Here is a 22,097-nt window from a genome sequence, read left to right as displayed (position 1 = left end):
GGAGAATAAAAGCTGAAGATACAGGAGAGTATCCAATTTATATGAATATTGGAGGAGAACTCAATCTTCTCTCTCTCTTTGTCCTGAAAGGAGTTTTATGGCGTAAAATAGTCATTGAGGTAGCACGGAGGAAGCCTTAAATCTTAGGAATTTGTTTCAAGTTTGTCGCTCAGCGGATTTAACATCTCTTCTAAGAAAGCTGTGATGTTTGTTTATCAGGCATGGACTCTTCAGTGGATGGAAAAGATTTTAGTGCACCTCAGCAGAAAGATCTTTACAATCGCATTGGTTTTGTAAATAACTGGAAAAAAACTTTTTCTTTCCAGTATTACTCAGCAGTGGTGTCTTAATTGGACTGTTTTGATTAAATTAGCAAATAGCATATTTTTCTGGGCCTGCATTGTGCTGTACACTTGAACTGATAGGATATAATTAGACACCTCATTTTGTTTCCATTTGACATCTTTTAACTAATTAGTTCCTTGGATCGCTTTCTTTTGCGTTTCTTTATTTTCGGTTGATTAAGTGCACTTACTTAGCTTCTCCGAGGGTACAAAATTAAGAGCGTGCTAATTGCACAACGCTTCTGGCACGTACGGGCTGCCTCGGTGTCACCTAAGGACAAAGACTTCTCCACCAGCATCACGGGCGCTCCTCCGTGCCCGTGGGCAGGCGCTGCGCCCTGCCAGCCCTCTTCCTCCTCCTCGCCCTGCAGTCTAGTCACAGCTTGCTGGCTAAAATCACCTCCCAGCCATGGGGAGACGGCTTTCAGCTCTTAAATATTCAGGCTCGCTGCTTCGAGGACCTCGGAGTGTCGGTGGTGAGGCGCTGGAGCGCTCTCAGAGGGGTCGGGACCCAGGGTTGTGCCCAAAACCATCGCACTTCATGGAGAGGGGGGGGTTCAGTGGGTTCTGCCACCAATTCCAGCACGCTGTGCTCGCGGGGCGTTGGGCGTCAGAGAAATCATGCTACAGCTGGGAAACTGTGAGTACAACGTTTCTAGAAGTGAGCTTCCCCCAGGCGTTGGGTATGCTGGAATAAATGAGACTATTACAAAACGCTCTGCTTTGTGCACAGATCGAGGCGTAATTTGTTTGGATTCTGGTTTGAACATCGGTTATTGATGTGAGGCACCGAGCAGGATCTGACTTCTGCCTGGTAACAAAGCAAAGCCAACAGAAATGAGAATTTAAAAACCACTGAAATTTTACTTTTATTGCACTGCAGACTGAAGTCTGAGTGCATCCAGGCCTCTGGTGTTGGGACAAGATGCCTGCCTCTTCCTGGAGAGCTGCCTCTCCAGTGAAATTCCACTGCTCTAAGGCAAAACCAAAAAGCTTAACACTTGAGTTGTGATAGTGAATCGGGTCTGAGGAAGTGAATTTTGGTGTAAAAGAACAACAAAGGGCTTAACAGCTAGAGGGCCTGGTGCTTGGCAGGGGCTGCCTTCCAGAGGAAACCCGGTCTCAGCCCCGTGGAGCCGGGGCAGTTCTGCCACGGGTGCTGGTTTGAGAGCAGAGCACAGGCAGCCACCAGGGCGGAAGCTTTGAAGGTCAGCATCCTGCAGTCTGCAGTGTGAAGAAATACATCGATGACAAGATGTCTCGATGTGATAGGCTAATTTGGTGCAAAATAGTCAAAGATAGACGAGGTTTTTTTGTGTCAGGACAAAAACTGACTGGCTCAGGTGGTAAGAGGATCTCCTCAAACCTCCCGAGAGGTGATCTTGTTGTTAGAAACCTCAGGTCTTGGTAAGATCTTTCTTTTTTTTTTTTTTTTTTTTTTTTTTCTTTCTCAACGTTGTCCCATCACGGATCCTACATCTCACCGGTCTCCTTGAAGTGTATCTTAAAGCCGGATTTTGACACTCACACACCCAGAACTTGCTGTGGCTCACGGGTGTCTGAGCCCTGAGCAAGGGGGAATTAAAAGCTGGTGAAGATCAGCTGCACCGATCTCACGTTGATCTCTGCCCCTGCTGCTCCACATCCAGCTGTGGGCTTCGTCTGTCCTCACCACAATAGGAGGCAGCGAGCTGCGTAGGGCCCCTAAAGGGCATGAATCCTGATTTTAAGGCGAGTGATTTTCAGATTGCTCCGCTGTTGGTTAAGAAACAGAAACTACTGACGGCTGAGAAACTGTGTGATGCGAATCAGCCATCGGGGCATTGTTCTGCTGGGGCCCGAAACTGGTCAAGCAAGGCAAAGCTGCACAGTAAGTTAAAACATGGCTATCGCCACCGATTACATCGCAGAGATACTGGGCTTTATTAAAAGCTGCACGTTTCTGTGCAGGCGCTGTTACAACAGCCCCATGAAGAACTTTTTTTCAGCTCCTGGCTGGCCACCCAGGAGCCAGGCTTAGCAACGTGGGTGAGGCACCAGGGACCGCAGCAAGAACTCTGTGCAGGGAGGTAAAGTCTCACCAGGCAACTTGATTTACAGCCTGGGGTCTGTTCCTGTGCCTCTCAGTCCATCCCCGGGGCTGGCTGGGAAGCTGATGAGTGGGAAGTGGAGGTGCCGGCCCCAGCCCTGCCTGCCAGGAGCCCCCTCAGCTGGAATGCGGCTCCTCAGAGAGCCAGGATGTTTGCTTTTGTCGAGTGCCCTTGTTGAGGAAATCGAGTGAAGGGATCTCTTGAAAGGCCAAGCCACCTCCAGAAGATTAGGCCTTCAATTACGCTCTGCAAACCTCATCTTAGAGCACCTTATCAGGAGGGGTTGGGGAGGATGCACTCGGTGCTGGCATTGCTTCTCTTCCCTTCGTGCTGTAACGCAAGGAGTGGCATCGAGTGTGGCGGAGAGGGAACCCTGGAGGAGTTCTTCCACCTGGCGTGGTGGGTAGAGGCTGGACAACGTGCCAAGGAGCCCTTTCCATCTGCCTGAAGGCAGCCCGTGCTGAAAGCTGGCCTTCACGAAGACAGATAAGGAAGAATGCATAATATTTTAAGTATCGTAAGGCTGGATATCCTTCGCTCAGGATATTTCCTGTCCACAGGAATTTATTTTTCAACTGTTTTACTGGCAGAAAATCCACAAAATGGAAGGGGGGAGGGAAACTTGCACATGTCAGCAGAAGATGGGAAGCTTCTAGTTCTGTCACGTTGACTAAGGGAAGAACGAGGAAAGCTTCGGAGAACTGAAAAACTTGGGCCTTTTGTGCTAGCACGCCTTGTTGCATAAGGAATAGGCAGGGTTTTGTATTGACCTCTGTCAACAAAGTACAGCAATTAACCATTAGCTTAAAAAAAAGAAAAAAGGGGGGGAAAAAAAAGGCTTGAGAACATCGTTACTGAAAAGGGGCTGACTTTGGAGGGAGCCAGAGCCTCCGGACAGGCGTTGCTGGTGCAGGGTGTTTCAGGCTGACTTCCACCTGGGTCTTTGGCACACTTTGCCTTCGTGTCCCTAAAGAACTGAAGCCTCAATCATAAAGAAGGGTTTAATTAGCAATTTGTGATCTGGTTAATCCTTTGGTGGAACTCAATTGTAGTTAGCGTTGCTGCTGCTGCCTTCTGTGTCTGCTCGCTTATAGCACCGGGGGAGCAGCAGAGAGGTGCTGGTGGTGTCCTGCTGCACCTCTACCTCCATCAGGCTGCTTGTGCACCCTTCCTGCTGGAACCTGAGGGCAGGATCCATTTAAATGTGGCTGTGTGTGCTGGGATAGCCTCTGCTAGCAAAGGCCTACAGCTACTAAACACGAGGAGCATTTATTGTTTACCATCAGTTTTCCTTTTGTTGCTTTTGTGTCTTGAGCAACGAGCCCTTCCATAAAGGATCCTCTTCCTCTAGACATGGCAATGAGTAACGTGCAGTTAGCAGCTTGGTAAAATTCACAGAAGCTTGAGTAATGAAGGGACATTAACAAAATACCCCTGTTATCATCCGTGTGCTAATAAAAAGAGAGAAAAAATGGTAAATGTATGGAGTCCTAGAGTTTACACCTGGAAGAGGAGGATTGCGGTGTGCATTAGACCTTCTCACCCCATTTCTGTCCACGCTCAGCACCCAAGGAAAGGTTTCCAACACCAACCCCGAGCTCACCGTGCTGAGACTGCATTTTTTCGGCTGTAACGTGTTAAAACAGAAATCCGCGCTGCTGAGAGCGTTTGGGTAGCAGCACAGCAATGGGTTGGAATCCTTGGTATGTGCCAGTGGCAAGAGCCGAATTCCCCGGCCGCTCGCTCTTTTGAAGTGAGCGCTGGCGAGGCTCTGGGGTGCGGGCAGGCTTTGCCTGGGCGCTGAAAGACGCTCTCTGGGGCTACAGGTTTGTGTGGCAGGTTAAATCCAGGAAAATGAGAGGGAGGACTCCAGCCTTTTTTCTCTCTTATCACCGGGCTTTCTAGCAAAAAATATCCCCGCCTTGATTTCTTGAGTAATTCTCTTGGACCCCCTTATTTCTGAGCGTGGTTTAAGCCTTCGGAGGCTCCTGAGATAAAATAAGGAGATGATGCTTCTCTACATAGCACGTGTGTGTGTGCATCATGGCTTAGGCACAGGTCTCACACCTCTGTGACCAGGCTCAGGGCCCTGCTCTCCCCGTCTCTAGCCAGCGGGCGCTGAAGATGCCAGAAGAAGCTGTAGAGGTGTTTATCAGGTGTGTTGTGTTGGCAAATCTTGACACTCCTGTACCCAACAGAGCCACCTTATGGGAGGTGAGGGGACGCTGGTGTTCCTCTGAGTGCCCACGTGTGGGTCTAGCAGTGATTTCCACGGCCCTGCTCTGCATCTTTGGCTTCTCGCCGCTGATACACATACACATGTACATTTATATATGGCCTCTGCCTTGTGTCTGACCGCACATTGAACCAAATTAAGCACAGTCTGAAATAAAGCCTTGGCCCGTTTGCCTGGTGGCAGCTCTCTGGCTGTATCACTGTTATCTGTTTCCGAGTGGGTACGTAAGCCATGACGGAGGCAGGTCCCCGCTGCGGTATCGCTGGCAGATCTGATCTGATGGCTGGGACATCGCGTCGGCCGGCGCTGCCACTGACTCATCTGTTTCCCATGGTGGCTCCTCAGAGAGGGGCAGGGTGACTTCTGCCACGGGTTCAGGCCGCTGGCTGGCCTCCACGCTCTGCTCATCCCCCCCGCTAGGCAGCTCTGCTGCTGGACGCCACCAGGTTGCTGCATTTTGTTCAGTTTTCTGGTAATCTCCAGGAATTTCTAATCCTCTTACGACCCGGGGATAGTTGGGCGTTCATGCTCTGAGCCGAATGCGGTTGGTGGCTGCGCTAAGGCTCTCTGTTTGTTGCTGGTGTAAGTATTTTCTCGGTATCTGACAGGTTCAACCCGCTGGTGTTTGTCAGAAAGAGGAAATTGCTTGTGACAAAATGACTTCTCTTAATTTAATCAATTCCAGAAGTGTTCAAAAATAATCTTCTTGCCCGATGCCTCTCAAAGCATCCTTAATAATAACGGCATTGTAGTCTGCTCGGCTCAGATGAGAACGAGTGTCGTTCATTATTTTTGATCAAGTACCCTTCGGAGAGCTGTGCCATAACGTGTAAGGATGAGCAGGAAGAAAATCAGTGCATTCATCATCTCCTCGGCTACAGGAATCCCAGTTCAAAGACAAAAGCTGGAGCAGGTCGAGCTTCTCATTTAAACGGTGATAAATCTTGTTCTGCTCCTCCCTGGGCAGGGAGGCCACTGGGAGGCAGGTGACTTGCGGTGGTGCTGAATTTCAGAGACAACTGTTGAGTGCTTGTGACTGGAATAAGCAATAAATATTTCTTGCCATGGCAGACGTGCTGGAGTAAGGTACCTGGGGGTGCTGGGGAAGCGTGCCCGGCAGCCTGGGGTGTGGAAGTGAGGGCTCGATTCAGCAGTGCCCAGGAACATGGGACGGGGGTTAGAGGAAAAATCCTATGGTCAAAGTTCCATCTGGGACAGTGGAAAAAATCCGTCAGAATTCATTAGGGATGAGGGAATTTCCTTAATGAGCGGCAGGAGGGGGCCGAGCTGCCGCACAGCTGTTGGGTAGCCGAGGGTTTCCCTGCACCGCGCTGACGTAGCCGCCGGCATCCTGTTTGTCAGAGCTTGGGGGCGAGCTCCTGGGTTGTTTGTACCTTGACCCCAACCCTCCCAAACTGCTTATTTTTTAAGCTGAGGTCACTTTCCCCAACCCCATGTTCTAACCAAGTTGAAGCCCCATTTCTCGAGATTCAGGATTGCTTACAGATCTTTTTTTTTAAGAAGCAAAGCTATTTTTTTTTCCTCTGCCTTTCTTAAGTACTTCCACTTCATGATTCTAGCTAGAATGACAAATGAGATATTTTTGGGAGGGCTTGGTTTTGTCTGATGCTTCTTTCCAGAAAGCTGAAGTGCTGTAGGTCTCACAAAAAACATCTATCAGCAGATGGGTAAGCATGAGCTATCATAACAGTCAAAATGACTCTGTTTAAAAGGACCCAAGGGTAAACTCTGGTTGCCTGTGACTTTGTTTTTAGATACCTGTAGCTAGTCTTCTCCCAGGCTTGTGATCTACCTCACTTAAAGGCAGCAAGCACGCTGCTCGTGCCAGCCTGGGAGATGGCCAAGGCTTCCCTTCTGGAAAGCAGGGGAGGGCAGAACTGCATGGATGTATTAAAATCCACCCGTGTTGGGTAAGCAGACCGAAGTACCTGCCGTCATGCCCGCTTTTGCATGGGTTCCCTCTCCAGAGCAGAGCTTCTTCATTTGGTGGGTTTTTGAAGTTTATTTGCATGTTGGCAGCGGGCTTTTGCACCTCTGAAACTTGGTGTGAGCGAAAATGGAGTGAGTTGTGTGCTGCATGGAGCTGAGAGGTTGCTCTGCTCTCTGCTTCTCGGCCGTTTAATTTTTTCGCTTGAATAGGATCGTGTAATTTAAGGGATGCAGAAAGCTGACTTCACTTTCAAGGGTTGGATTGGCTTTGTTGGAGCCGAATGTGGATGTACCAACAGGGAAGCACAAACAAGCACAACTGTCCCCCTTGTCATTAAATGAGAAGTTTGTATGAATTAAACTATTACAGTGTCACTGTGCAGAAATTCACCTTCCTTCATCTACCTCAATTTCTGTTTCTTAGTGTTGCCTGGTTGTGTCCTCTGTGTTTCAGAAAGCAGCAAGATCTCTGGCTATCCATCTGTGGACCTGCTGTACGAACATAACAAACTTTTTTTCTATTTAATTTCCTCCCCTTCCTTCCCTGAATATTTTCCTACCTTTCAGCCTAAGCTCGCGGTAACAACAAGCCGTGGCAATGTTTTCCCCTTTCTCAGAGCTGGAGGCAGTGAGGTCACAACTGCAGGTAAGGCGTTTGGGATGCTGTTTGGCAATTAAAACGGCAAAGGACCAGAAGCTGAACAGGCTGCACTCAGATTGACCCTTTCAGGGGTTATTTCTGAAGGACCCTGACTGTGCATGCCGCAAGCTGGAGGTGTACTCTTGTTGTTCAGGGCTTCGGAGAGTTCTCGTAAACCTTCCAAAATCTTCCAGGATGTGAAAAATAATCATTATAACGCATGAGAATAATCTTTCAGGACTGCTATCACCTCCTTGCGTTATGCTCACACTGGAAGCTCTGGTATCAGAGCCAGAAGGTGAGATAATTAGGAAATTCTGATGAAGAGACTAGTTCGGGGCACGTTCAGGAGCTCCTCTGCACGGGGACAGTGGCAGCAGCCCTGGCTCCTGGCCACGCGGCCGCCTTTCAGCCAGTGCCGCGGGGCTTGGAGCAGGCTGCGAGTGATGGTCACTTCCAGTTTCGTAACGAAAGCTGCCCGGCACTGCCCCGTGTGCTGGTATCAAGGAGCTGGGCTGATTTATTGCCATCGAGAGTGACTTCCACTGCCCAGACGAAACAGCTGTGGTGCTACCTCTGGCCGTGCTGCCACGGCTTCGCTCCTCCCATCTGCGCTGCAAGCTCCAGGGCCCAGGTGAGGCAGGTAACAAAACCCCAGGGTTTGCCCGCTGAAAACACGTCCCAGGTAACTGGAGCCTTGCAGCTGCCTCGGTTGGCGTACTTAGGGGACGGAGATCCTGCCTTATCTGGCTTTTGCTGGCTCTTGGCATTTGATGTTGCAAACTCCGGTTCTTGCTGCGTGCTGCCTCGGGGTCTCAAACTCTTCTCTTGATTAAAAGCTCCTTTGGCTGCCAGTTGTGCTTTGTCTTTTAGTGTTCCTTAGATGTGGATCGATTCTGTGTGACAGATGATTCCTCTGCCGAGTATAAACGAGCAGGCATTTCACTGAAGTCTGATGCTGCAGTCAAGTAGAACTGACTGGAGATAAGTAGAGACCCCGTGGCTTCCCACCTTAAAACAACCACAAACAAACAAACAAAAAGCCTCGGTCTTTAAAAATGCAGTGTTTCCATTTATCACTCTTAGCTTTTTATCTTTATTTCTATGAAACAGTTCAGGAAAGTAAAAGTTTGTTGCAAACTCTACATCCTATTCAGTGAAACAAAGCTAAAAATTAACTTTTTTTTTCCCCCGATATTGAAAATTTCAGGGAAGTGGGGTCTGGGTGCTGGGTTTTTGCGTTTATTTTTTTTTTTTCTGTTACTTGTGCAGTCTGGGCATTTAGACCCCGCGAGCACGGTGCAAAGAATGGGTTCAGCTTTCCCGATGCATTCGAAACTTCTCCGGCAGCCGTCCAGGGGCGCTCCCTCGCAGCGCCCGCTCCGAGTGAATGCCCGCCGCTGAATGGGGCGTGCTGAATGGGAGAGCTGCTCCCGGTGGTTTCCCACAATAACACAATGAGCTACTTTGTCAGCCTGGAGTCAGGTTAGCGGCGAACGGCTAAAACAAAAACGTTTTGCAGTGCATAAAGGTGTGCTGAAACCTCGCTGGAAATGGAATTCGGTATGCTTGCTTTTCAAGTGCTGCAGATTGATATGATAGATAGCTCTTTTTTTTTTTTTTTTTTTTCTTCTTCAAGGTTTAATTAGTGGTTTTGAAAAAAAGCACAACACAGCATTGATTTCGGTAGATTCTCCCCTGAACAGGAATTCTAGAAGAGATAACCGAGGTCTTTGTGATATTATTCCTCGGGCTTTACTTTGGGAGAGCACAGTTGAAGGGGAGGGTATTTATCACCAACCCTCTCGTGCTTATCACCCTGTAACCGTGATTAATATTTCGGCTATTAAAGGTAGAAGGAGAGCAAACAGATGAAGCAGGCACCTTATCTGTCTCGCACCTTTGCTTAAGAACTTGGTGTAGGGTTTGTGTGTGTGTTCCTGGGCATGTGCACAGGATCACAGCCCGGATCCCGGGGAGTTGAGGACTTTGGCATACCACTCGTATACTTCTAAGGGCTCATGAAGATTTACCCGAGTGCAGTGTTTGTAGGATAGAGGCCCAAACTGCAGGCAGGTGTTGCTCTGGGTTGGAGGGATTTGTTCTTCCTCAAGCAAATAGTTGGAATAACTTGGTATTGACTTGAAACGCCGCTAAAAGGGGATGAATGTGTTCTATGGAATTGTGAATTTAATTTATGAATCGCTTTCGGTGGGGAAAAAGGAGGCCCCATAGAGTGCAGGGAGCCTTAAAAGGGTTATCAGCAGGTGTGGGAGGGGTGGGGAGGATGAACTGGAGCTTGGTTGCTTGAATTTGTGAACATGTAACGTGTTCATTGGGAAAGACACCCTCTGGGATGTGGTTTGATGTCTCCTTGGGATGCCGAGGGCCACTGGTAGTGCATCCTATAGCTGAGCGGCACGCAGAGCTGGGTGCTTGGGTGGCTGAGAGGGTGGATGAGCAGGAGGAGCAAATGGGGCTGCAACCCTGATAGGGCTCCTGCTCGTGGAACTGCATAAATCAACTTCCCTTTTAAAAAAATATATATGATGTTTAAAGTAGATGCTATTAAAAGCAAACTGTGCCAGAGCAAATTTTGTAATGAGATGTGTTTAAGTGTAAAGAAATCAAGTTTGAAATGTAAAAATAATTTGTGGGGGAAGAAATTGGCCACTGTTGTGCAAGAAGCAAACCTCAGTTACCAAACTGCTGCCGTAAGGAGGTGGGATGAGGCACTGGGAGAGTCAGGTGTCTGAAACCCTCTGTTTTAGCAGCTGGATCCCTTGGTCCAGGCCAGGGGGTAGCCACAAATTTTTTGTGTATTTGTGAGTCCCATGTAGCTGCTGTGAGTGATAGGAGGAAGATGAAGCAGGAATAAATGTGTACAGCCTTTGAAGAAGAGAAGCAGTATAAATTGCAGCAGAATCACTGGGCTGTTGACTTTTACCTTGGAGAAAAGGCACAAAAAAAATGATAATGGTGAGAAAGAGTTGTAAGTTTTCTTTTTATTTGTAGTTTGCTGCTATATCAGCAGCACGAGCTGCAGCCCCTGGGTGTCTGGGTGCCTCAGGACCGCTTCTGAGCAGCAGGCTGCTTTGCTGTCATAATGTGCAGAAGTGAGACTGCTGGGAAGTCACTGGAGTAGCTTTTGTGCTTGAGGTTTCTGCTCAGGTGTAGCTAATACAAGCTTAACAAAATCACTGGATGTTTATTTCAGATTTGTTGTGCTTTATTCGCTCAAATTCAGTGCCATTATCTGGCTACAAGTGCCTTTGGGGCGCGTTGGACTCCAGCCCTGTACAGGCAGCGCAGGAGCGTGGGCTGGCTCCTTTGAGAGGTTTTCGTAAGATTCCCTGCTGGAAAACCAGGGGAAAGCTAGTTGTCCTCAGTAAAAGGCTCCTTTGTGCATCAGCTCGCTCGCTTTATTCTGCTATTTCATCAGAGCTATTACAAGCTGATGAGTTGTGCTGGCCCGACGAAATGAGATGCTCCCGCCTGATGCTGTCTGACCTCAGCTCGGTCCCAGCGCTCTCCCCGGTGTGCCTTTGAAGTTTTGATGCTCGTAGATGGCCAGCCTGGTCCCTGGGCCCTCTGTTCTTGGTGTAATTTTGTTATAGGCTGGCCGGCTCCTTGTTTTGGCCTGGTATTTAGTGTGACAAAGCAGAGCAAGCACGTCACTCGTGCACAGAGTGGCACGGATGCCATTGTGCACCCAGTTGTGCTTTTGGCCAGGTGGGTAAAAGACATCATGGTATGAAACGCCTGTCTGTCACTCAGAAAGGACCTGCCTAGGCACAGGTAGGAAAATGCCTAATGTTTAAGGCCATATTTCGTTATTCCAGTTCATCCCCCAGCTGAGGGAGGATCCATTTTGATAGTTGGTCTGTTCCGAAATTACAAACGTACCCACCGTGTGCGCTGCTGGTTGGATTGCGAAATGGATCTGCCTAAAATAGTGGAGACTTGAAAAATGTGAGGTCAAATTATAGGCCCACAGAACTGCAAACCTGCAGAAATTTCATCATAGCATTACACAGCGTTATGAATCTCACCCTAGTTTGGGGAAAAACTCCATTGACTTCCCTCCATCTCCTCCTATGAAGTCGACTACTTCTGATGATCCCGTCTTCCAAGGTGGAGCTGAACGTGAAATCGCATTGCTGTTTCAAATAAAAATAAACCAGAGGGGAAACCCGCTGGTTAATTCCAGCGGTTAAGTTTTGGGAGGATGTTTATGCTTCCCAGCCTGCTGGAGGTGGGCTGCAGCTGGTGGTAGCCGCGCTGCGAGCCAGGGGGCAGGCGGCCGTCGCTCTGTGCCACCCAGCTCCGGAGGCAGGCGTTCTCTGTAATTTTTTCTCTGCTGTACTAGATCCTTCAAATCGCATGTATTTCCTCCAAACTGTTACGAATGAGCCCGTCTGGCTGCTTTCAGATTAATCTACCGTGTTTGCAATTAAACGCAGAAAGAATGCTTTTACGTTTAAATGGCTCCTCAGACGGATGTGAGTTAACTAAACTAATGAACACACATCAGACAAGACAAATTCCAGACCGTTAGTGCCTTGACCAACCATCTGTGTGCATACCTCCAGGTACTGCTCATGTCTCAAGAGGCTTTTCTACATGAACAATTATTACCACTCCTTTCTGAATTCGAGTGGCAAGCCATGGCAAGAGCCTCTTGAAAGCAGCTATATTTACTGCAGCACTTCCACCGCTTTTCAGTGCGAACATAATGGTGCTATGTGTGCTTTAATTAATCTGAAATTTCAACATGTGCTGCATGAAATACAACAATAGCCGGCTGGGGCTGTGTGGAAGCCCTTTCATCCCTTGCATGCAAGCCCCAGCGCTAATAATGGCACGCACACGAAGCGCGTCCCATTAGCAGCCTTCCTCGTGGGTCACACACTCATTTCAAAGGCCGAGCGTCTGAGTATGGCCCTAAATAAACAAGTCTGTGGGTGTGTGTGTACATGCTCTGTCTGGACATACAGAAACACACATGCAGTTTTTTCCTTATCTGTTTCTCTCGGGGGGAGGTGGGTCGAAGCCTCCCTGGAAGAAGCTCCGCTTCCTTCAGCTGTACCCGGGTCAGCAGCAGTGGGATGTGCCACGCCAGCCTGTGACAGGGATCTTCAGTTCCACAAACAGGCTTCTGGAAAATAGCAAATGGTTCCGTGAATGCTTCCTTTTTAAGGAGGTGCAGGTAATGGCTGCTGTGAATGCCAAAGGATTTCCTTATTTTCTACATTTCACTTTCTTACTTCTAGAAATGCTTGAGCCTTCCCGCTTTCCAGAGGCTGTCTGGCATCGTGGTGGGGCTACGTGGGACTCCCTCTCACACCAGGCCACGATGCCACACAGTTTTTTAATCATGGCAAAGCTGTCTTAAACAATTCCTTCTTGCTCTTACCCGGGCTACAACAGCACAAGTATTTTGGGTTGATGCAGCAAAGAGGGCTGAGGAACCGGCGTTGTGCTCAGCCCTACTGTGCAAACTGAGGTGGAGGGCTGGGGCTGGCCGAGTGATGAGGGTGCAGATAAGATAGCAGGAATGCTTGCGTCCTGTGCTCATGTGAATGTCAGCTTCTGAACGTGCTTCTTGGAGAGTCTGGTGCGCCCCAGGGCAGGCAGAAGGGGAAAAAATGGGAAAAACAGCTGGTGCAGGCAGAAACAGACACTTTTAAGGGACTGCTGGCCGCTGGATCAGTTGTAGCATCCAGAGACTGGATTTTGACATCACACCTGGGCTAGCTGGTCCCCGTCCCTGTAAGGTACCAAGGGCGTTTGTGCTGCATTGGGTTGCTTCTCATCAAGTGCTGGGCAAAAGGAGGTCACTGATCCCGTGAGAGTGGGAGAAAAGGGCCTGGGAGAGGGGCTTGTATGAAAGTAACTCGCATGTGTGATAACATTTAGATTTAATTTAACACACACACATAAATAAATATGTATTTATATTTATTGTGGTGGCAAGGAGCTCACGTTAGCCTATATAACCTGATGCTCTAGACCCAAACAAACTGGGTTCTGGCACTTTTGCCTCCGCTTCTGTCCCCAACGTCACCAGGGTGTGTTTTACAGTTCTGAATAATTAGTTGAGAAAACTTGTTTCAAGAAAACTGTTTTGTATCTTTGGTAACTTGAGGGGATTCTGATAAAAAGATTCTTGATTCAGCAGCTTGTACTGGCCTGTACCATAAAAGCAATCTGGCCTTTACAGAAGGCGGTTTCAGGGCTCGATATTTAGAATTCCTCATGGTTTTGCCAGATTTTCTTGAATTAGTTTGCCTTAGCTGGAAGAGCTTCTTTCTCTTTGTAAAAGAGAAAAGGTGGAAAAGAAATCACGCGAAGAAAAATGTGCTTGACTGCTACCCCCACTAATTGCACGGGCAAAACCTTCTAGGAAAAGTTGGTCGTGGTTATCTTCCTGCGGCTCAATCTGCTTCGGAATTTAAGGCTAATGCTGACGTAACGCCGTGGGTCATATTAATTCGCCTTACATGGAAATTGGGTTCAGATAGTTACACTTTGTTCTGCTCTGTTTTTTTCTAATTTTTTCTCTGTTGCCATGTGTAGCTAATTTATGCCTTGCTAATTCACATATTGAATTAATTTAGCAAACAGAGTCATCTCGCCGATCCGTGGAGGACTGCAGCATTGGGTCGAAAAATCAGGTCTGCAGCGGTGACTTGCAGCCACCCAAAGGTTTGGAAGCTCGGTTTGGGGACAGAAACTGGAAGCTGGGTGTTTGTTTCCACTTCCCTGCTCTAGAAGTGGCTCAGGCCACGCTGTGATTTCCGTGTTCCTGGAGGGAGCAGACGGGGAAATGCAGCCTCTGGCCGAGCGCTGGCGTTTCTGAGCTCCGTCCCAGCCAAAGCTAGGGAATGTAGACGCACAGGAAATATCTTTTTTAAATTTAAATATAGTCAGCTTTCTAGACAAAACCCCAAATTTGAGTTAGTACCTGAAAAAAAAAAGGTTGTGGGTTAGGATTTGGCAGTTCATATTTTAACTAAGGAAGAGTTCTCATATCCTGAAATGCGACCTGGCCCTTTGAGCCCTTGTCTGGGGTTTTCTTCCAGTGATGTTCCTGAATTTACAGGAAAAAAAAAAAAGTGCCTGTGTTCAAACCTCTTCTTTGTATGAATGAAGCTTGGTTATCTGAGCAGCTCCCGAGGTGGGGCGAACTCCAGCTTTTAGGAGGGCTGTGAATGCACGGGGAATAAATCTGCGTTGAGCGGAGTGTGTGAGAGAACAAGCTAAAAAACCATGGGAAGCAGCTTCCAAAGCTGTTGGCTTTGACATGAAGCCTGCCAGTCAGCCCCACGGTAGGTGTTTCAGCCCTTTCTGATCTCACTCTGTATGGAGCACCTCTGTGTGAAACTGCTTACAGAAAAATAAAAATAAAATAAAAGCTCAGAAGCCTGTGGGCAGTGCGTGTTGCAGCCAGCACTGTCGCTGGCGGAGCTGTACCAGACCTGACAACTGAAGGAAGCTGTTCTCAGTTTGTCCTTTTTTTTCTTTTTTTTTTTCTCCCCCACCAAAGCGAGGCAAGTGTAGACATGGCTGTGGTGACAAACCATTAATAAAGCAAAAGGAATGCAGCTGTAAAACTTGAAATAATGACATATAGCAAATAAATGTCAACATATTGGTTGTTGTGCCTGGAATGGAAATATTACTCGGAAAATATGTAGCTTCCAGCTACAGTCTGGCTTTTTTTTTCTTTAAGAAAATAGACATGGCGTGACGCTCGCAGGCGCGGGGCTGTCGGGTTGGGCCTAGCTGCATGTGTCATTTGCTTGGGGGCTGGGAATTGCTCGCCACGCGGTTGACAGAGTTCCTCTTCAGCTTTCATTCTTTTAAAATCACATTACTTATTCATATACGAATATATATCCCTATAGTTGTGTGTATATATACACAAATCCTATATATAACCGATGGAGGTGAAGGTACAAGTAGTGACTAAATGAATCTGTTTCCACTGAAAGCAGTGAGCTCCTGTTCTCACTGTGTTCACTATCAACCTTTTGCAGTGCTTTTCTTAACCCCAAGCATTTCAGAAATGATTCAGAAGCTCACATTCTCGTATTCATCATTAAAAACAAGCAAGTAAACAAACAACATAACCCCAAACCAACCAACCCAAACCCCACCCAACACACTGCTCCTCTTCCCCGCCTCCCTCCAGCAATCGCCTGAAGGACTCCAAATCTATAATTTTTAGTTGTGAGCTTGAATCTTTCTCAAAATTAAAACCTGAGGCTTTGAGGTAATGAAAACCAAAAGGTTGAGGAGGAAGCTCCAAATACTGCAACGCTTAAGGATGGAAAATGGGCCGGGCAGGCTGCTGGAGCTGGGGCTGCGAGCCCTGGGCTACTAAAGGCAGGGGGAGTTTGCCACCAAGATTCAAGCAGGGTCGAGGTCTGATCCTGTCTGGGAACACGTGGTGGCTGTCCTTGGGTGTGTGGTGGGACGAGTTGCTCAGGACAGTGGTGCTGGGTGAGGTCCCGACCCTGCCAGGCTCTGCGGGAGTGACTTGATGTGAGTAGGGCCGGGTGTCTGCATGGCTCCTGAAAAACAACCGTGCTGCTAGCCCCGGTACCGCGTGGGTGTAAAGGGGGCAGCCATAGGGGCTGGAGGGTGTGAGTGGTAGGGTGCCAGCTCCACAACATTTGTCTCACGTGCAGGGTTTTGCCTGTTGCTCGCTGCCAGAAATTCCCCTCTTTATGTTCTGGAGGTCCTGTCCTGGGAGGACTTTGCGAATCTCTGGTGAGAGAGAATAAGGCAGCTGTGTGACCGCTATGAGACCATCAGGTTGGCTTGTGTAGGTTTTGTGCAGAAGTCTACATAAGGTGTGGGGTTAGATCATCCATCTTAGTCAGTAAAGAGTTGGATTATTGCCCCATAAAACAGTATGATGGGGCATACCGTTAATGGGGAGCTATTAATGCGGGATTAAGGCTTGTTTTTACAGAGCATTGGTTTTGGTAAGTTTAAATAACACAGCAGCAAGCTGTTGGGAGGGAGGGAGCGCTGAAAGCAGTTCCCTGCAGATCCTGAAGTGGGATCTTGCACTGTGCTCTGTTGCCCTCTGTAGAGTACGAGGTGCTCAGTGGGGAAGGTGCTCAGGAACCCTTCTCCTTTGCCTCGTGGTTAAGTGAAAGTCTGCTCTTGGTTTTACAGGCATTGCTTCACACAGCTATAGGGCCTGGAGAGAAAATAACGCTGTTTGGCTCTGAACCATGGGTATTGAGTGACACTGATGGGTTTTAAGTGAAACGCATCCTGACTGTGCAGGCTGTGTGTTCTGCAGAGCCGGGGCAGCGAGCAGGATGCTGATCTGTAGGAAGGAGCAAAGCAAATCTCCCTGCAAGCATCTCGGCACTTGTCCGTGTCAGCTCTGAGAGGGGGGCTCAGGTTTGCAATCATGGGAAAGGGTGGGAAGTTGTTGAAACTGGCTAATATGTCTTTGGAAACCTCACACAGAAACTTGACTTGCCCGTGATCTTGATCTAACATTTAAAACCTTCTGATTTCTTCAGTGCCTCCTGTGTGCGTCCTATTAACCACAGGAGGTGTCCTGCTTGGGTTGCCACCTTAACGGCGAAATCCACGAAAGCACAGGAGGGTTTTGCAGAGTCTCTAACCGGTGCTTCTCTTGCAGGAAGCCCGTCGAGGAAAATTCTCCATGAATGTACGTCACAATGATGATGACCGACCAAATCCCGCTGGAGCTGCCGCCGTTGCTGAACGGGGAGGTAGCCATGATGCCGCACATCGTGAACGGCGATGGATCACAGCAGGTCAGTGCGCCCTGCAGAGCTTGTCGTTGTCTTCTCACAGCCCGGAGGTTCAAGCTGGTGGTTGGTAAATTCCCAGGCTTGTCATCTTCCTCTTCGTAGCACATCTGCCCAAGCAATTTTTCTGTGTTATCCATTTTAGTTCCCTCCTCATTTGAGGCATTTCCACAAGGTATTTTAAACGAGATGGGAATACACTCTCCTTCATGAACCAGTATAAAACGTCATTTTGTTACCTCTCCTTCCCTTGATCATTTCTTCTTCTCTCCAAACTTATTTTGAGTTACACTAACCACAAAGGACGAATGACTTCCCCTTTTCTTCCTAGTCTGTTTGCTTATCTGGATGTGCAAAACAAGGCAGAATTTTCAGTGCTGTGATTTTTTGGAAGTTTATTTCTGCACGGTGTGCTGCATCTTGGGAAAAATGAAGCGAGCCTGTAATGGCTCTATTTGTCGAGTCCATTATTAATATGCTTGAGTGAAGGAATGGTTTTATTGCTATCAAGTACCATAATTATTCCTTAGATGGGCCCTTTCCTCCTTGCTGGAAACCATTTACCAGGGCGCGCTGTCTGGTGGGTCCTTGTGCATTACCGAAGGAATAAATGCAGTTTGCTTTGAGGTGGGGCTCTAAGTCAAACTTTGAATTTCCCCATCAGTAATGATTCAGCAGCCTCACTTGGCAGATACTTCCATTGCCTTTAAACCAGCTTCTCATCTAAGGATTTGGAGAAAAAAAGTGCTGATGTAGTGCAATTGCACAAAGTGTGCTGCACAACGTGAGTCAGCAGAAGGGCTCTGGGTCAGGTTCCTCTTCCACACGTGTGTTTGTTGGGTGATGGCTGTAGACCTGAAGTGAGAATAGCTCCTATCTTGTTACTTTGAGTACTTGTAGATGGAATACAAGTTTTCTGTCAAGTTGTTTTTTTTTTTTTGTTTTGTTTTGTTTTTTGTGATTGTAGCCTGGATGTGCCCTCATAAGTTGCACTGCTTAGCTGCCTTTATTTACCATTTTCGCCCTGCTCCTGAAGCTTTAGGTAATGTTTTCACTTTTAAAAATTGTAGTTCTAAAATTGAATGAAATTGGAATTAAATGCTTTGCTTGATCTTTGCATAATGTGGCAGCACATGGACTGCATCAGCTGCTTTTAACATATTTCAGATGTTGATGTTTATTGAAGGAGCTATCTCAGTTACTTGTAAGGCAGGAAGAGCCCTCAGATCTGTTCCACGTAAGAACTATTTCCTTAATAAAGATGCTTATGGTGCTCCATAAATAGGTGCAAATTTGACAGGGACATGTGCTTGCCCAGGGGTGTAATTACAGGCTGTTAGAAGCTGTGGCAGAAAGCAGCATAGCCCAGCTGGTGAGAGGCAGGGCACGCTGACTTTTTGAGACTGCAGCGGGGCTGATACACAGGTTTGTGCCTCCTCTCCGAACCTGACAGTGCCCTTACTGCTCCTGCTGAGGTGCTCTGGGTGCGCTCGCTGTTGCTTTATTGGATCAGTGAGCCTCAGCCACGCCAGCACAACAATTTGCAGGGCTGTGCTGTTGCTGTACTTAGGGACTCTGAGCTTCAGAGAGATTTTTCTCAAAAGACCAGTCCCTGAATGCGTAGAAAAGAGCAGACTGAGGCTGGTAAAATCCCGTAGCTGTTACCAGCAGCCAGATGGAGAGTGCTGCAGGAGGGAGTTCTGCCAGTAATCCCTGCTGTAGCGTAAGACAATTGCACAGGAGCATTTAATTTAATTTTTTTATCTTCCTGGGGGTAAGTGCTGCATAGCTGTACAGGGCAGAGCTGAGACTGTCTCTGCCTGCTTGACAGCAATCCCTCTTCCCTATGCTACCCAAAATGGCATTGGTATCACCTGCTTTTTTTTTTTTTTTTTCTAGTTTCGTATACTTAATTTCCACTTCTGCTGACTGTATTTAATGCTCTCACGTCCCTTCCAGAGCTGCTGCTTCCTCTCTCTGCTTCTAAGCCACTTGTCGCTCCCGTGGGCAGTCTGGCAGTTGCAATCCATCTTTTGGGCCGAGCAGTTCAGCCGTTCCCTGTAGGTTCCCCGCTGCTTGTCCAAAAATGCTCGGGGCGTGAGGTCGAGGGGTGGAGAGCCGTGCCACAGCACGTCTGTGCAAAAGTCACTGCCACTGATTTTTGGGCGGTTTTATTTTGTAAGTGAACAGCAGCTCTGTGAGGTGGGTGCGTGCCCAGGGACCTGATTAGGCAGCGTCTTCTTTGTGTGTGACCATTCACCCACTGTGTCCCCAACTTTATATTCCTGAGCCTGAGCTTCAAGCCCGTGCTGGATGCAGGTGGCAGGTCCCTGCGCCTCTTCCCCCATCCCATAACGTGGGAATCGGTGGCAGGAGCAAGGGCGATGCTGGGCTTGAACTGAAAACACAGTCTGGACACAGCAATGACTGCCAAACCGGGCACGTGTGTTAGTATAAATATTTGTGCAGCTTCATACCATCAATCAGTGTTAACAAATGTGGCTGCTTAAATGAAACACGTGGCGTTCTCAAATGCAAAATGCATGGAGGCGTCACGCAGATAGCAAGCTTTCTGTGGTGATGCTACAGCCGAGGCTGGGCTTCCACGTGGGGTGGATTTACCAAATGAATGAGTACTTCGGAGGGAAAAGAGAGAGATGGGGACCGTGCTGCTGGCACAGGTGGAGCTGTGTGCGGAGAAAGCCGTGGGGCTGGAGCTCGCTGACCCATCCGGAGCCACTGGGAAACCTCAAGGACATGGGGCAATAAAGATCCTGCATCTTTTCACTGAAATAAAGATGTAATCCTTAGACTTTTTTCTTTTTTTTATTATTTTCCTCAGATTTTAATGAAAAGTTTCAGAAACAAGGCATGCTCTTGAAGATCCCTCGCATGGAGGAGGAACTGGGGTAGAGGAGCTGCAGCCCTCCTGTCTTAGGCTCCTTAATAAGGGATGGGCTTTAGAGCTGCTAACATATAATGCAAATGAGCTAAATAAATATTGTTAATGAATCTCTGCCTCTGTGTTCAGGTTGCTTTTAAACTTTTTTTTAAAGCTGAGTGGCTCTGCCCTACTTGTGAGCAGATGCCTGTGTCCTGTCGTGTCGTGTGGCCGCTCGCAGCAAAAGAGCCCTTCGGTGCTGTCACTGAGACGCCGGTTTTTGGGAGATCGGGGCTGGGATGGCTTTGTGCCTCTTATCTGCTCTCAACCATTCATTGTGGTCTGGCTGCTGGATGGGGTCCACCCCGATCAGCCTTCTGAGAAATTATTGTTTCAGACAAAATAATGGCTTTCGTATGTCGCTCCTCTGATTTCCAGCTTTGTGCTTTAAAAATGTTCCTGCAGTAATGGGTTTCTGTAGGATTACTGCAATTCAGAAGGTCACGCAGGCAATAATTACCCTATGCATTTAGTGTAAGGGCTTCAGAAACACAGCGCTAATTCGCATTCTGTCATCCCAGGCTGAATGATTAGATTCTGCATGCAGGTGTCTCAGCATATAAAGACTAGACCGAAATTTTGAGAGAGATCTCACAAAAAGATGTAGATCTCTATTTTCCATGTGTACCAAGTTTAATTCCGATATTGAATCATTTTCTAGCAATGCAAAGCTAACGGGAGTACGTTTAAAATCTTTGAATAAGTTTTACAACCAGCAAGAGCATGGGAAGAATTGGATCGCTTGCCCCCAGTGAAACCCTTCATTAAGGAAATGAGTCTAAACAGTAAATTTTCAGACCACTCCCCCTCCTGACTTTAGGCACCTGAAAATTAAAAAAGAGGAGTGCAGCTTGCACTGAGCTTTGCGTGGTGCTCGGTAAGTGGAGCCCAGAAGCCCTCCTGCTCTGCAGCTGCTGGGTCCTCCGCGTTGCTTTGGTGCCCCCGGGGCCATCAGGATCAGGCCCCAATTAGCTGTGGGTTGAAATGAAGACAGGCAGCCTCACCTTGTCCTCAGGATGCTGTACAAGGTCTTGGGGTATAAATGTGCTTTTGCAGTCTCGCAGCAGCTTGTGCTAAGCTCACCCCCTGCAAACTAAGAGTAAGACAAGAGTAAGGGTGACACGAAGGGTGTGGGGGCCGTGTTTTGACACTTTGTGGTCTGGTAGCGTTGCTATCTGCAGAATTGAGCAATGGGAGACAAGGCGTGATCCTTGGATTTTGTTATTATTATATTGTGTGTTACACAGTTTATTAATTAGTTCTGTGTGCAATGTTGAACTGTGTGTCTATGGCTTTTGTCTAATTAAGATTTGTTATGTGTGGGACTGGAGAATAAAATCAAAAAACTGCAGTGGATCAATTCCCATTGTACTGCCAGGGACTTGTGTTGCTGTGAACTTGATACCATGGCATGGCCTGATAATTCCTGCTGCAGTCTGAAGCCTAAGTGTAAAGATTTATGTCCTTCTACCAGCATTTAGCCAGGTTAAACACGCTGTCAGGGGTTTTGTGGTAGAACCTGAAGCTGCAATTCTCACCTCTGCACAACTTAGTTAAATTTTTAATTCAGCTCCTGAAATTTAAAGGAGTAGGCAAGCTTTAACTCTCCACTGGTTCCTGGACCCTGCTGGTACCCGAGTTTGGTCTGTTCCTCTCCCCACCGTCCCACATGGCTTCTGACGTACTGGTAACACACCTTGGCTTGAAGAATTAGTGAAACAAATGTGTTTTTCTTTTGGCAGGTCTTTTTGGTTCAAGTTAATCCAGGTGAAACCTTTACAATAAGGGCTGAAGATGGAACCCTGCAGTGCATTCAAGGTAAGAGGATGCTGGAACATGCAGATGAACATTTGCTTGTGTTGTGGAAAAACTTGGGTTCTAACCTCTACAAAAATGTCATATGCATTCTGGAAATACCACCAAGCACTTAAGAGCGAGAAGCTGCAGACATGACTGCACACTGATATATGGTATAGGATTTCAGTGTCTCAGAAATGAGTCATGAACTTCTTGCAAGTTCAGGAGATCTCTCTTCTTCTTTAGCTCATTTATCAGCATTTTCATAAATACGTATATTTCCTGATAACCAA

At 47.7% G+C, this 22,097-nt stretch overlaps 1 protein-coding gene across 1 annotated transcript in view; it reads left to right on the top strand.

The window, feature by feature from the left end:
* FNDC3B (fibronectin type III domain containing 3B) overlaps positions 1 to 22,097 on the top strand; it is a 175,206-nt gene that overhangs the window by 16,446 nt on the left and 136,663 nt on the right. Inside the window, exons 2-3 of the mRNA XM_082766959.1 lie at positions 16,934 to 17,072; positions 21,750 to 21,825. Of these exons, the coding sequence (XP_082623085.1) occupies positions 16,962 to 17,072; positions 21,750 to 21,825 (187 nt within the window). The 5' untranslated portion in view covers positions 16,934 to 16,961. The remainder of the gene's footprint in view (positions 1 to 16,933; positions 17,073 to 21,749; positions 21,826 to 22,097) is intronic.

Source organism: Aythya marila, assembly GCF_965140915.1.
Source record: "Aythya marila genome assembly, chromosome: 9".
NCBI classification, from domain to species: Eukaryota; Metazoa; Chordata; class Aves; order Anseriformes; family Anatidae; genus Aythya; species Aythya marila.
This window is presented reverse-complemented; position numbering and strand designations above follow the sequence as displayed.